At 34.9% G+C, this 16,508-nt stretch overlaps 1 protein-coding gene across 5 annotated transcripts in view; it reads right to left on the bottom strand.

Moving 5' to 3' along the window:
• rorca (RAR-related orphan receptor C a) overlaps positions 1-16,508 on the bottom strand; it is a 47,717-nt gene that overhangs the window by 18,355 nt on the left and 12,854 nt on the right. For all 5 annotated transcript variants that reach the window (XM_087263481.1, XM_087263482.1, XM_087263485.1 and 2 more), the window contains one exon: positions 16,227-16,311. In XM_087263481.1, the coding sequence (XP_087119607.1) occupies positions 16,227-16,311 (85 nt within the window). The remainder of the gene's footprint in view (positions 1-16,226; positions 16,312-16,508) is intronic.

Genomic DNA, 16,508 nt, shown 5'->3' on the forward strand with positions numbered 1-16,508 from the left:
AAAAAATAAAGATGATTTAGCATTCAAAAATGTTTTATTTTGATAATGTGTTTACATAAATTGATCTTACACTTCATATTTTTAGATTTTTCATAGTATATGTATTAATTCTGGTATACTTTTACCATAGATCGACATATCAACCATTTGGTAGAGGTTGATATTTTAGAAATTATGAACAAAATGCAGAGTGTGTTAACTAGCGACATTAGGAGTTGCACTTTTTTTTTTTTGCGAGGGAGTTAAAGAGATATGAGAAATAAGACAGACCAGACCGATATAAGGTTGTGTATAAGAAGTATATTTCTATTAAACAGTCAGTAAAATAGTTTTAAGGCCACTTTGTTAATGCACAGAGATGTGTTTAATAATATCGTGCATTCAGAGAGAAATGGCATGAATATACAGTACCATGCAGTCTTTAAAAGTCCTTGCATCAAGGCCACAGAAAAACCTTCAGTCAACAGTTCTTAAAAGAAAAATATTGTTGTAGTTTAACGTCTAAAGGTTTTAATAATCTAAAGAATCTTTTTTTATTTTTGCAATAAAGTTGCTCTTAAAAATAAAGTTGTTTTTTTTATTCACATCCATGGTTCCATTAAAAACCTAACATATACTCTTTGGATTAAAATTGGCCTTTATGGCGTTAAAAGGTTATTCAGAAGTTCTTTACACTAAAATATTTATTTTAAGAACCCAAAGGTTTCTTCTACTCTGTAAAAGGCACTTTCTGGAACATTTATCTTTGACGTTGAAGGTTGTTTGTGGAACACAGATTTTCTAATGAAAAAGCAAATAATAATAATAATAATAACGATAATAATAATAATAACAATAATAATTTTAAAGAAATATAATAAAGGTAAAGCAAAAGAAAATGAGAAAGAAAGCGAAGAAACAAAAAATAAATAAATGAGCGCATACGAGAAAAAGAATACAAAAAATGCTGAATATTAAATAAAGCACATGTTTTATAAGTTTCAATTGCTTCTTGTGATGGTTTTTAAGTACAGTTTCAATTCTCATTTAAAAACACAAAATTTGGTTTACATAGAGCACTCATGTATAAAAAACTTTCCAATAAATAAAATGAGGTTCAAGCAAAAAGTAAAATTAAGGAAATGTTTTTCTTTAATTTAAAACCCCAAAATAATGTTTACAGCTTAAATAAAAATCACCACAAACCTTTTGGACAATTAGAGAATTCACACCAGAGCACACAATTATTGGTTTATTATGTTTCCTCAGATTGCAAATGTTCATGTCTATGTAGACTGTGGATGTTTTCAGTTGTGAGAAGATTACAGACATTGCCATGTTAGTCACAGCTCACAGAAGCCACAACACATAACAATTAATTAAATCTATTTTTTATCATTTAAAGTTTTATACAATGTGACTTATTTATGAGAATAAAGCAAGCTGAATCCATTAATACAAGCTTTGTTATCCAACTACCAAAAGTGCTATAGAAACAAAAATAGACAGATAATTTTACAAACACAGATAATAAATGTCAATGATGTTATTATATTCATATAATGTTTATGGCATTAAACATAACACAAACATTGCATAATCACTCCAAAAATAGTGTTTAATGTTGACTAAGGACACAAACCCTGTATATTATGACAGCGAACATAAACACAAGGTTCTCTTATTTTGAATCAAAACTCATTTTATGTTATTACTGCAAAATTGCATGATTTAATGGTAATTTATAATTTTATGAATTCAGTTTATGTTATTGTGCGATTCTGAGTGTGCCTCACACAGGTGAGTGGGCTTGACAAACCACCTCTGGAAAACACAGTCTTTAATCTCTATGACACTTTAATCAACACCTGCACTAGTTTATGGACATTTGCACTAGACACTTTCTTATAATCACTCCATGGGCATTTATGAACTGTGCTACCCACAGGTGAGTGGGCTTGATAAACCACCTGTAGAAACACTATTCTCTCTATATAAACAAATCCCCCCCTGCCTTCAGGCGTAGTCACACTGTACTATTCGCTCCATAAACTTTCAATCATACGCATGTGAATGCACTGGAAATGCAAGCTAGTGGGACAAGTTTCACAGTTCGCGGTGTTGTAAAGTTCAAGCTTGATGAACTCAAAACATGACCTCTCTGGACAGAAGTTTAAAATATGGACCAATCGTTTGTTTTTTTTTAAATGTCTAATCATCTTGTTTAATCCCATCTCGTTTTGCAGCGCCATACAACAGTATTACGATTGCTCAAAAAAAGTTACTAGACATCTCAACAACTCATAGCACAAGCTCTGTGATTGGTCGGCTTGGTAGTGGTGATGAGGGTGGGTGGTGCTGAGAGCCACAAACCCGATATATCGATTGTTTACAATTGTCGTGTTGCGTTAAGAAGCTCCAGATGGAGACTTTTGTTTTGTGTTTACCTTATGATTAAAGTTATTGCAAGTCCGCAAAATTCTGCTTCCAAATTAGCAAGTTTGAGCTACTTGAAGCGTTCAGAAAAAAACAAAACACCCGCGAAGAAACTCGACACAGAGAAACATAAAAACCTCACTGCCAGCTAGCATTACAGAAGTGTTATTGCAGAGCAACACAAACACACAGCACGTAGAAGTATAAATGCATGACTACGAGCAAGGAAGGTATCGTTGGTCACACCGATCACTTGATGCAGAAGTATAAACCACCCTTAAGTCGCTTTGGACAAAAGCATCTGCTAAATGAGTACATGTAAATGTAATAATGTACAGAGTTGCATATCTTTATATATCTGCACTAGATGTGTGCTGGACAAATATTTACCAATGTCACGAAAAAAATATTCTAAATTTAAAAATAATCAACTATGTGTGTTCACTGCGAGGGTGAGTGAGAGACGTAGCAAACTGTAAGAGAGAAGGCAGAGAGATTGATTTTATTTCTGGATGCTATTCTAACAATGACAATAATAGTGTGTGGGATGGAATAACAGGACGTGCGAAAGTGTGTGCGCGAGATAGAAGGGATATGATGTAACCGGGGAGTCTCCATTATGAAATGAGGAGAGAGGAGATTATGGTAAGTAGGTTAGTGGAGCAGCGGAAACAGAAGCTGACAGAAAGCTTTGTCACTCCCTCCTTTACAACCACTCCTTCTTCTCATCCTCAGCTTTCTTTCGCTCTAATGTGTTTTGTTTTTATAGTTCCTTAATATTGAATGACACTCATCAATCAATCACCATGAGCCATTTTATTCCCTCAGGCGTCGTCTCTTTCTCTCATTTCCATCTATTTGTGCAATAAATTCAGTAGAGCACAAAGAAAACTTGCATTTGTAACAATCTTTGTGGAGGGCTGTCAAAACAGACCTCCTCGGGATAAATATGAACCTTTCCGCTGCAGAAACATTGCTTCCCTTTTTATTATTCTTCTGTTTAGATGTCCCTTCCTGTTTCTGAATCGCTTCCTAACCTTCCCGCAGTCTCGAGTTGCACATATTCATTCAAAAGCAGACTCTTTTCTGTCTTTTTTTTTCTCTCTGACACACACATCGCTGACCTTCTGACCATCTGTCTTATATAACCACTGTCTCTTAAATTAGAGCTCGCTCGCTCAGAGAAGAGAGAGAGAAAGGGAGGGCGGCTGACATTAGATGGAGGCGCACAGAGAGAGTGAATGAAGCAGCGCTTATATTAAACGTCTGCTGGAAAACATGAGAAAGTCACTGTAAAGTGAGATTAGGACCGCATTATGATCTAATGGCGAATGAATTTCAGGCGAGTGGAGGTTATGGAGGAACATTAACAATCACGCTAGTGTGTTTTGCCGTCGATAAAATGTTGTATGTTTTTTTTTTTCTGGAAGGATTATTGTTGAATCCAGTTCTCATCAGCGTAATCCCCTCACCACTCCTCTCCGTTATCTGCTTAATCCGCTGACTCCTCTTCTCTTTCAGAGGCTGGATAATCCCTCTCTTTCTCTATGTGAGGGTGTAATCCAGTTTTACCCTGCCCATCCTCTCCGCCATCATTCTTCTCTCCTTTCATCTTCTGTTCCTTTCTCCTTCTGCAGCAGGACTCCTTGTAATCTTCACCCAGACTAAAAATACATACAATCCCCATACTTCAATTAGATTATATAAACTACATAATGTTTAGGAAAATATGTTGCTGAATCAGAATTGTAGCCGGTGTTTATTTCAAACTGCTCATCTTGGGCTTGTTAAAGTTTCCTTCAAATATTGCTCACGGTTTCCATGGTTTGTCCGTTCCCAGATGGTCAGAATCGCGTCGTCTGGACCTTTTGTTTGGCAGCTAAACACGCCTCTGTTGACTCATTTCTAATTATCGAGAACATTACAAAGAAATGATTATCTCATTGCTCATCCGCTAATGACACAATGGATCATTTTCATACTTTTCTGGAGTGTCTCAAATGAAACTAATGAGAGTCGTCTTAATCTCGGCTGCTCCTGTGGGGCTTCCTGGGTATCATTAAAATAACGTCAACAGACGCCACTAAAAAATAAATTAGTGACATGCATATCTGTGTTGCACGGATTACAGTTCTGGCCCAAATGAGCATACATTACTCATTCAAGTAAACACAAGCTGCCTAAATGATTTCTAAAGGGACAGACAGCCGCAGATGGCATCCTCGCTGGTGGATGTACAATACGTCAGAAGCTGTAACGTCACCATCAGGGAAAAAATTAAGTTACGAACAGAGAAATTGTATAACAAATGGTCCAGTGCACAAAGTGCCAACATTTATAGATAGAGCAGACACATTTTCTAGCAAAGCATTTGAAATGTTTGATGTTTACTTTGAGTAAATGCTAGATTTTTGGTTCTTTCTACTTCTGCTATTTTAGTTTCTGGTTCTTTGTAATAATTTGTAAACTCTACAAGCAATTTCCTTCAAGATTTTGAGTGCACATAGAAATAAAACATATCAAAGTTGCTGCAGATTTATTAGACTGTAACTGTAGTTTATTGGATTGTAATCTGATGGTTATGGTACACTCTTATGAAAAATGGTTCTAAACTAGAGGGGCATCTGCGCCTGTGTCTTTTGACACATACAAGTGCACACACACACACATGAACCAGTGGGCAGCTATTGTTTAGGAGTAAGCAGGATTTCAAATATGGAGAGAGTGTGGCTTCATTCACTTCTCCCATCTTCAATTCCTGCTGGGAAAGAAAATCAAACCTACAACCTTTCAATTACAAGTCCAACTCCAACCATTAGGCCACAACTTTTCTCTTCTCTGACCTCTGCCATCAACAAGAACAGCTGCTAACTGGACAGTTTCTCTTTTTCAGACCATTCTCTGCAAATCCTATAGATGGTTGTGTGTAAAAATCAAAAGATCATCAGTTTCTAGAACACTCAAACTAGACCATGTGGCACAAACAGCCAGGCCACATTAAAAGTCAACTAAAAGTGCAATAGGAGATCTTGAAAAATGCTAACACTAACCTGATAGCACTGAAAGCCTACATCCCACCCGGCAAATCACCATCCAAAATACATGAACACATACTTGACAACACCACAATAGATCTCATATATTCTCCGTAAACAGGGTCCGCAAAGGTATGCAATTACATATTTTGACAGACAGGTAGAACCGCCTATCAATGTTTAGATTGGAAGTTTTGATTGGACAAACTTTTTTGGTCCTACGTCCTTCGACAGAATGAATAATTACAAACAAAAACATGAAAATAACCAGTGGTGGGCAGTGTGTGATGCTACAAGCTTAACATTTCTCAGTAGCGTGGCGGTAGCATTGCTACTTTCTAATTCAAATAGCTTTTCAGTAGCAAAGCAATTTTTGTAATCAAGTAGCGCAATAGCATTCACACAAGATACATTTACTGATTGTGGAACAGTAATTTGCGCCGTCATTGCGCCGACATTCACAGTGCTGTGAGGCTAGTGTCTAGCCCAGGAGTGTCCACACTCACTCCTGGAGAGCCGGTGTCATGGAGAGTTTAGCTCCAACCCTAATCAAACACACCTGATCAAGCTAATCAAGCTCTTAGGTATACTAGAAACTTCCAGGCATGTATGTTGAATGAAAGTAATGAAAAATGAAAAGCCAATGAAAGTAAATCCTTATAATAGCGAGAATGACGATTTCTTCTTCTTCCTGTTTAATAGTGGTCGACAACAAACATTTTGGTGCATTACTGCCACCTCTCACACTGGTCGGTGACGTCGCCAACCAATTAGGCCAAGTTGACAAACTTGCTTGATGGAAAGATGACTGAGGCAATACCGTTAATTCTGATGCTTTGCTTTTGTTAAACCTGATTAGATTTTGAAATGGCTTTTGTTAGTTGAGTTAGTTTTAAATTTCAAACTCATAGTTTGTACTCCAAACGTGCCAAAGTGCATGTATAAGATACTTTAGTAATTTATAGTAAATGCTATAATGTTTTTAAACTACTCTAATGAATTTCTTGTGGTACTTTTACTAATATACAGTATATATGTGTGTGTGTGTAACATCTGGCTTAATTAGAGTTTTTGTTTTTTGCTGTTATATACTAATATAACTGCTGTTATATTTGTTTCTGTTTGGTACAGCATATTAACTGCAGAAAATGACCAAACTGAACAATTATGCCTCATATGTTTTACTGACAGTTTTATTCGTCACTAAGATATGATTGACTTGGATTTAAGTTGCTTCAATTTAAAAATGAAAATAGCTTAGGTGTAGCTAAGTAGCTTAGATGTTTTGCCAAGTAGCTTTTAGCTTAGCTTGCTACATTTCCCAGGGGGTAGCTTTTAGTGTAGTCAAGCTACATTTTGAGTACAGTAGCTAATAGCTTAGCTCACTACATTTTAAAGTAGCTTGCCCAACACAGCGAGTTACTTAACTGAATGATTTCCATCAGGATTTGAACAAACCTGTATTAAAAGCAGCAAAACAAAACTTGTTTCTGATGACAATTACTTGTTGCACCGTTAAATTAGCTTTCTTTCTCATTCTGATGCTCAGTTAGAACACAGGTGATCGTCTTGACCATGTCTACACGCCTAAATGAATTGAGTTGCTGCTTTGTTAATGGCTGCATAGATAGTTTGGTTAAGAATTAAGAAAGATTGATTGATTAAGATTGATTAAGTTAAGAAAGTTGATTAGGTGTATCTACAAAAATCCACTTTACTGGGAGCCCATATATTCTTGCTTCTACTAGACAGAAGACATTGGTGATAGTCTTACATCTTTGTCTCCCTGCTGTCATGACAACAAGTGGCATTGCAAGACTGTCTGCACTGTAATGAATGGCCACTAATGAAGGTCAGCACTCTTACTCACTCATTCTCCTCTACAATTGTGCCACATCTCTTTTTCTTTTCCTTGGGCTTTACATAAACACTCAGGTCTACAGCTCATATACAGTTACTTCCTTCACATGCATGTACTTACAGTAACGCCACTCCTCTTTTATTTGTCCCGTTGTCTATAACTCTCGTGAGAGCTGTTATCATCATCTGCTATCTGATAGTTAAAATTGATATTGTTGTCACTATGGGAAACCGCAGTTCTCGTAAATGCTGTCGGAAAATGATCTTTGAAATTGTCAGTGTTATCATGAGATTGGCACACGGATGCTACTAAGCTTGGCTGTTTACCCAGAGAGTCACACCCTCGATTGGAAGTTTATCTTCGCTTTTCTCTGAACAATGCCAGACGAACAAAGGGCGAACATAATGCTGACAAATACATGTACATGCAAAGAATGCCAACGCAGGATGGAAAAAAGTACCTTCATCAAAATCAAGCTAATGTCATACGAACAGCCTTTCAAGGAATCAGTTTGTTGGTTAATTTTGCATGGTAACCTTGAGCAAAATGGGAACTGAATATAACTCACTGTAATCAAAGTAGAGCATGTCTACTGTATCCAGTATCAAAGTTCATGTTGTTCTGCTTTAACAAGCAGCACACATTTCAACAGCTTGTTAGCTCAGCAATCATGATAGGTGGGCACACAGGCACTCGTTAACACGACGACCTTATTTTTGTTTATCTATTATGAATCAGCGTGGCACTGGTGTCCACCATAACTGACCTACTTTTGAAAATTACACTTACACATACAAAACACCTCGCCGCTAGATATATACACACACATTGAATGACTCACTCTTTTTCCACTCAGTGCTGGACAAACCATATGTGTGCGTATATATTAGCGCTGTCAAACGATTATTGATGATTAATCAAATCTAAAATAAGTTTATGACGTCTGTATGTACTATTGTAAATACACCTATATGAAATATTCATTCATTTTCTTTTCAGCTAAGTCCCTTTATTAATCTGGGGTCGCCACAGCGGAATGAACCGCCAACTTATCTAGCATATTGTTTTACGCAGCGGATGCCCTTCCAGCTGCAACGCATCACTGGAAAATGCCATCCGCCACACATCATTTACACACATACACTGGACAATTTTAGCTTACCCAATTCACCTATAGCACGTCTTTGGACTGTAGGGAAACCGGAGCACCCGGAGAAAACCCACGCGAACACTGGAGAACATGCAAACTCCACACAGAAATGCCAACTGACCCAGCCAAGGTTTGAACCAGTGACCTTCTTGCTGTGAGGCGACAGTGCTACCCACAGTGCCATTGCGTCACCCTTTATGAAATATAAAAAAATATAATACATTTTTAAAAATATATTCTTCCATTTGTATAATATACATGCATAATAAATATATACAATAATAATTATACAATATACTGTAGGTCCTTTTTTTTTATTAATTCCAATAAAATATTTGACAGCACTAATATACAGTGTGTGTGTGTGTGTGTATATATATATATATATATATAATGTTCACACTCAAAGATAAAACGGAATAAGAGAAGTCACACACATCTTCCAGATTTTGTAAATATCATCAAATTTTACCAATTAATCACATTACTTTATATATACCTCATCTATAAACTGGCTCAGTATTTAGGCTTTACATCAAGGACGACTAATGTAGTGATAAACAGTTTAAATAATAGCACAGTGCCCCTACAACAAAATAATAATATTAGTAATTATAATAACAGTAATAATAATAAGAATAAGAAGAAGAAGAAGAAGAAGAAGAAGAGTAAAATAAAAGTACAAAAGCACCATCTTTGGAATCTCTTTTGGAAGGACTTTTTTATAGCTGATAATTAATACATTTGACAGCCAATCAGAATCCACCTGACTTTTAAAGAGTCAAAGTGTTTTTACGTTTAAACTTAAGAATTTAAAATGACAGGCAATAGTACTGTTGCATGTGCTTATAATATATACAGTTGAAGTCAGAATTATTAGCCCCCCTTTAAATTATTTTCTTTTTTAATTATTTCCCAAGTGATGTTTAACAGAGCAAAGACATTCACAGTATGTTTGATAATATTATTTCTTCTGGAGAAAGTCTTATTTGTTTTGTTTCGACTAGAATAAAAGCAGCTTTAAATTTTTTAAAAGCCATTTTAAGGACAAAATTAGTAGCCCCTTTAGGCTATTTTTTTTCTGATAGTCTACAGAACAAACCACTATTATACAATAACTTGCGTGATTACCCTAACCTGCCTAGTTAACCTAATTAACCTAGTTAAGGCATTAAATGTCACTTTAAGCTGTATAGAAGTGTCTTGAAAAATATCTAGTCAAATATTATTTACTGTCATCACGGCAAAGATAAAATAAATCAATTATTAGAAATGAGTTATTAAAATTATAAGTTTTAGAAATGTGTTGAAAAAAATCTCTCCGTTAAACAGAAAACAGGGAAAAAAAATAAACAGGGGGGCTGATAATTCAGGGGGGCTAATAATTCTGACTTCAACTGTAGATATTTATTGTGCATCGACACGGACACTAATCCAGGTATGTGGCAGTTATTGAATAGGCCTTTTGTTTTGTGTTTATTAGGTTTTATTCGTTTTTTAATGCCGTTTAGACATGATGTTAATGTGTTTCGAGATCTCTCTTAGGACCATAATGATCAAGTAATTATTAGGCATTATAAGTGGTCTTTTGTGGCTTTTCGTACACATACAGTATAAGCATTTACACTACAAAAGCAGCTTGATTTGGACTCAAACTATTTGGAAGTGGTCAAATTGGACAAGCTAAAAAAGTTTTTAAACTCCACTAATAACTTAGCATCACAAGAAATTATATCTTTACTGTCTGCTCTACCAAATGGTTGACCATATTTTTTCAATAATGACTGGTAAAGTCATTTAAAGAGTTGCTGTTTTGAAAAATGGTTTACACGCACAACATTGCTGGTTTGCAAAAAAAATAAATAAATAAAAATCCAATAAAACATGTTAAACGAGAATCTGAAATATTTTATGGCATACTAAGATAATTAAGTATTTAAAATGTTTTATTTTCATTATGTTTTAAAATAAAATTGTCTGACACTTTATATTTTCATAGTATATGCATTAACTCTGGTTCTTTTACCATAAACTGACATATCAACCATTTGTAGAGGTTGATATTTTAGAAATTATGGCATGTGTTGAAAACAAAAATGCATTGAGTGTGTTAACTAGCTACAGTAGGGGTTAAGAAACACAATCCAAAAAAGTTTCTTTGTGGGGCAGTTAAAGGTTTACGATCAAGTGTTGCCTAAACTGAGCCAATATTTATCAGTACATATGGCTATGATTACAAATAAATGTAATAAATATTTTAATATCTATGGTAAATAACCGTAAATTGATTTAGTAGAATTCCCAGCATGACGCCTCACATTTTCTTTAAGTTTTATTTGATTTTTTTTCTCATCAGTGATGCACATTAGAGTTTTATGTTAAATCTTATTTTGATAAATCATCTTTATTGTTTTACTTTAATGTTATGCGTCTTACCATGATGGTGTTTAGTAGCTTTGTGAATGACACTGAATGCCTTCTACAGAAGTTTGCTTTTCTGTTTTCTTTTAGTTGTTTTCTTGTCATGTGTAACAGACGTATGTTGTGTAGATGTTATTGATTTAAAACGCTCTAAATACATGATGTATGACAATTTACCCATTTTTTCCCATTTTTTAAACAGTGTGTTACTTTCAGAACCCCCCCCCCCCCCCCCCAAAAAAAAAGAAATCCCAGCAAAGTAAAATAACAAAAACTTATATCACTTTGAACTTCACATTACTCAATCTTTGCATCTTTCATCCCTCCCATGTCTCTTCATTTTCATCCTTCAGTTCTTTAGTCCTTGGTGTCCTAGTTCCACTATATCTTTCTATTTCCCTTGTTGCCTGAAGCAAGTGTGGGACACGCTGTCTGTCCATCTCTATCTCTTTTTGTCTCACTTCCCCCTCCTTTCATCCCTTATCACAAAGCAATAGACTTGTGCAGTCATTTATTTTTCCTCCATCCTCTTCACTATCTACACAGAGAGAGCTGTTAATTACATGCCACCCTTTTCACTGGTCATATATTAGTAATTTTCTTTCACAATGATCATTTTTCAGCCCCACTCATCCATCATTATTTGTTTGAAAGGATGAATGCGCATTGTAATCTTCTAAGGTGAGCTGAATAGATAATGGCCTCTGTCATGTAATTCTGTTTGCTATTATTTGCACTCAGGCTTTTTAAATTACTAATTTACAGCCATTTCCAAATTGTTTACACTGTAAAAGAGCTGGCAGGGTAAATGGGTACATTATACGAAGGAGAACAACAACTTTAGTGTGTCTCCCAAATATATATATATATAAAAAACAAAAATCAACTAGCGAAAAGTAAATAATACAAAAATTGTTAATTCTTTCAAAATGTGACTGCAAACCACAAAACCTTGCAGCAGTAATAGCCAATAATACAATGCACTCAGTCAAAATAGTTGTTTTTTTCTTTTATGCAAAAAAAAAACAAAAACATTAGATTAAGTAAAATTTGAGTTCCTTAATGTTCATTGAAGATATTTTGTACATTTCATACTGTAAATATGTCAAAGACTAATACTGATTAATAATTCACATTACTAGGACTTAATTTGGACACCTAAGGCAATTTTCTCATTATATTTAACCTTCAGACTGCAGATTTCAAATAGTTATCCAAACAAACATTAATTGATAAAACAAATATTGCTACACACTCTCAAGAACATAAGAACAGTGATAAAAGGGTCATAAAATGGCATAATCTTAAATAATACCATGAAAATTATACTGTTTTCGTTTTCATATCTGATGGGAAATCAGAGACCTCTGGTGGTGACTGCCTCACAGTTTAGCTTACATAACACGCTGTTATCCACTCTCTGCATGGTCAGCTTAGCAGGTTAAGCTAAGCACTGTAAACATGATTACAATTTATCTACCAGCTGAACAAAACAAACATTCAAGGATTTTAAAAGGTCTCTGTTTTCAGTTGACTTCCTAATAAATCATATGTAAATTATAATATGGTATCGCACTTGTTGTAGCCTGTTGTTTATTCGGTTATAGTTTACCACAACAAAAGGACTAACGATAGCTATAAATGTTGTTCATTATTTCCGTCAATATTCCTGGTCAGCATTTCAGTTTCCATTGAAAGGGAACAGCAAAAGCAGACAGTAACTGAGAGACTGAGCAAATGTGGTTTACATTACAAACAAATATCTGTCAGTGGTCAACACTGCGGCGAATGGAAAAGCTTTTCAGTGTATTGCTTGTTTTTTCCCCTCTCTCTTTCGTCTGGAAAGTGAAGTTTTTGTACCTTGTGGCTGGAAAGATTAGCCAGGATAAGCACTTTAGAGGCACGACAGAAGCATAGAGAGCGAAGGATGGAGGTCCAGGAAAATGAGGAAGGAGAGAGAGCTTTGACCTACTTAATGGAGAGAAGGGAAAACTCACTCCGTGTATAGTGGAGATACACACACACAACCTTATACAGTTAAGCATGCAGACATATATGGGTTGTTGACGTGAGTTGCATTTTCAGTCACATTGGCCTACGACAAAACCCCTGTCAATTCTTAAAATCATTGGATGTAGACACACACACACACACACACACACATATACATATATATATATATATATATATATATATATATATATATATATATATATATATATATATATATATATATATATATATGTGTGTGTGTGTGTGTGTGTGTATATATTACCATTGTTATATTAGTTTTTTTTTAAAGTTTGAGGTGTAAAGTAAATGTGTGAACATAAACAACATTTCAGTGTATAATACACTGTAAGTTTTTTTTTCCGTTATATTACTTTTTTAAGTTGCATCTTTTATATAGTTTGTCTGCCTGTTCCTGATGGTTATGCAATAATATATGAATAAATAGTATTGTGGTTAAGCATTACTTTGTCTTCCATGGAAATCAACTGATGTACTATTATTGCATTCATTGTTATTATTTATATCAGTGGTTCTCAACTGGTTTGGTCATGGGACCCACATTTTTACATGGTCAAGCCATGACCCAAATTTTTAGGAACTGTAATATAATTTTAGGAATTTTAATGTATTTGTATTTATTTGTTAACATACACAAGTAGTGACAGATAAATCATAAGAAAATTACCAAGACTTGCAATAGTTTATGAAATTTTACATGCCAAACGGTACGGTTGTCGTGTGCGCATTTCAAAATAAAAGTCCAATATAAGCAAAATAAGTTAAAAATTAAACTTTTGTTGTTGTTTTTTGACCACATACTCCGCAACCCACTGAATTATTTTCATTATTATTTACCTTATTTTACAAGTGGCTATTTTATTATACTTTTTCATCCATATATTTTTAAAAACATTGGAACTTGATACATTTTGTCACTGAAAACCACCATGTCTTATGGTGTGACGCTATACACTAATTTTAAATCAGCAATTCCATGAAAAACCTGGTTGACTGACCCCATTTGAGATTATGTGACTGAAGCCCATGACGTGCACCTGTTAACTTTGTCTCAGAATTTTTCCACACATTTAATTTAACTATTATGTAATTGTTAGGTTTTGTTGTCTCTTGGTGTGACACCCCAATTTATGAACCCTTTTCACAAGACTGTCATATGGCCTTTAGCGGTCATCATAATCTTAAATCTTTGAAAGTTTTAATATTTAGATTTTTTAAACTTACGAACATTTATATGCATTTATGAATCTATTATATCATATATCATAAATTACTTATGCGCGGCGTTTCTAAAGCAGCTTGTATGGGGCTGAAAGTAAATTTGACCTTATTCTCTTTCTTGCTGCCATCATTAGTCCTGTACTATTTATATCCTTTTTCTAAAAACCTTGATAACACCATTGTGGCGTTTTTCTTGTATTATTACAGATAATTTGTTGTACTCCCTTACTCACTGCGCTCTAAGTTTACCCAACTATGACTTATTCTGCTAAGAAACTTGGAAATGTGAAAAGGGTCTATTGAAATTGTCCACAAAGTTAGACACGTCATGGAGAATAAAAAAATAATAATATAAAATTAACAGCACTATTATATAGATAAGTGTCTGACAATGATAATAAACCACTCTTATGCTATTTGTATATTATTAAGAGTTGTTTTTCTGGTGCACATGCAATCTGAGCTGCATGCGATGCTTTTTAATGGGCTCACTTAAACCCATCCCTAACCCTTCCCTTCACAGTGACATCACTAGCTCCATTGAGTGCAATGTGTCTGACATCTCAGCTTGCATCATAAAGGCTGCATCCATACAGTATATAATTTGAGGTCTTCATTGTTATGACACACCATAGGATGTATTTACAGTAGTGCAAGTTAAAAAACAGTGAAAGATCTGAAAAAGTGCTGCAAACAATTTATATAAGCTGAATTTACACAAACACACTCAGTTGAACATTACTAAATTTAATTTGCTTCTTAAAATTTGGCCCATTTAAAATAGATAACAACCACTTACCTTAAACATTGTTTGTAAATTCAATAGATATTTTTTTCAGTGTATAGTGACCCTTTGTATTTTCTAAAACTTACATATATACGTTTTCTTCACATACTGTATATATCTTTTTCTTTTACAAAAGCATTTTACTGCCTATATTTGTCAACTAACAGAGTGACTTGAACATACAGTCAATCGCAGTCCTACAAACTCAAGTGTCACATCTTGGAAGTGGGTCACAAAATCCGATTTACTGCTGACAATTATCTACACGAGCGTTTGAAGGCCATGCGACTCTGATGGGTTGGCAACAGCTGTAGGATCCATTGCTTTTTCCACTGCATCGGCCGCTCCAAGGCAGCTGTCGTTTTCGAAAGAGCCCCATCGATTAACACATTTGCTGCATCAAAGCATAACCGCAACCTATAGTTCATTTACCTGCATTACAGCAGCTAAAACAATTTGAAGCACAGCCGTGTGTGCTTAAGCAACCGCAAATTAAATTGTGGAGCAATATGTAATTTCCTGGGAGCAAATCCCATCTGTGCGTTAGTAATTTCCCTTAGAGGACTAAAAATAATCTGCACTGTGAGATTTAATTAGGCGAAGCAGCATCTATGGGCTTTATAAACACGAGTTCATAAGGAAATAGAGTCATGACATATGGGGGGAGGAATCTGAGACGTTGAGATGACAAGGAAATGTTCAATATGCAAATGTCAAATCGATCATGTTGGGCTATTTTGAACATAAATATAAACATTGTCTTTTTTAGATCCATCTTGTTTTATTTTTTTCCATGTTGTCCACATAAAACAAGTCTTACACTTGTGTTGTATATTGTAATTATTAAAAAATGTATAACTTAAAAAAAATCGTAAATGGAATTTTAAGAGTTACATGAGCCAACAAATTAAGGAAAGTACTGTAGGCTTTTAAATTGAGACTACTACAAATCCAATATATTGATTCTTATTCTCCCAGCTGTTTATGTTCACTTGAGACATAACTCACTGCACTGTTACCAATTTTAGCAAATTACAAAGTATTTAAAGAGCCCCTATTATGGGTTTTTTAAAATTTCCTTCAATGCAGTATACAGCACAGCATGTGAAAACAACAGTGTGAAAACGTCCAGCTGAGGGTTAAATCTGAAAATGCAACTTGTTTAAGAATATAATTTTTTTAATTAAAGATTCGACTCAGTGTCGTTTAAATGATTCGTTGTTTGTCCTGATTTGTATCGACGTCAACATGAAACAATATCAAATATGAACTGCCGGTTCTGGTAAAACATGAACACACCCTTACCTTTAGACACTAGCAGAGTGCGAGGGATCATGGGATCGATCATGACGTGAAGATTACTATCACCGAGAGATGGCCAGATAGGCAGCTGTGGGGAATAAACGGTTAAAGTTTATTTTCACAACAATACCACAGTATAGCCAACCGTGTGCTGTGTTTGTTCCTATTATATTTCTGATGAATGATTCAATACCCTGTAGCGTGGGATTCGCCGGCCATTTGTTATTAAAGGAAGAATCAGCAAAGACTACAAATGTATGGGACTTTGTCAGTAACTGTTACACA

Source organism: Danio rerio, chromosome 8 (assembly GCF_052040795.2).
Source record: "Danio rerio strain M-AB ecotype USA chromosome 8, GRCz13ab, whole genome shotgun sequence".
Taxonomy (NCBI): Eukaryota; Metazoa; Chordata; class Actinopteri; order Cypriniformes; family Danionidae; genus Danio; species Danio rerio.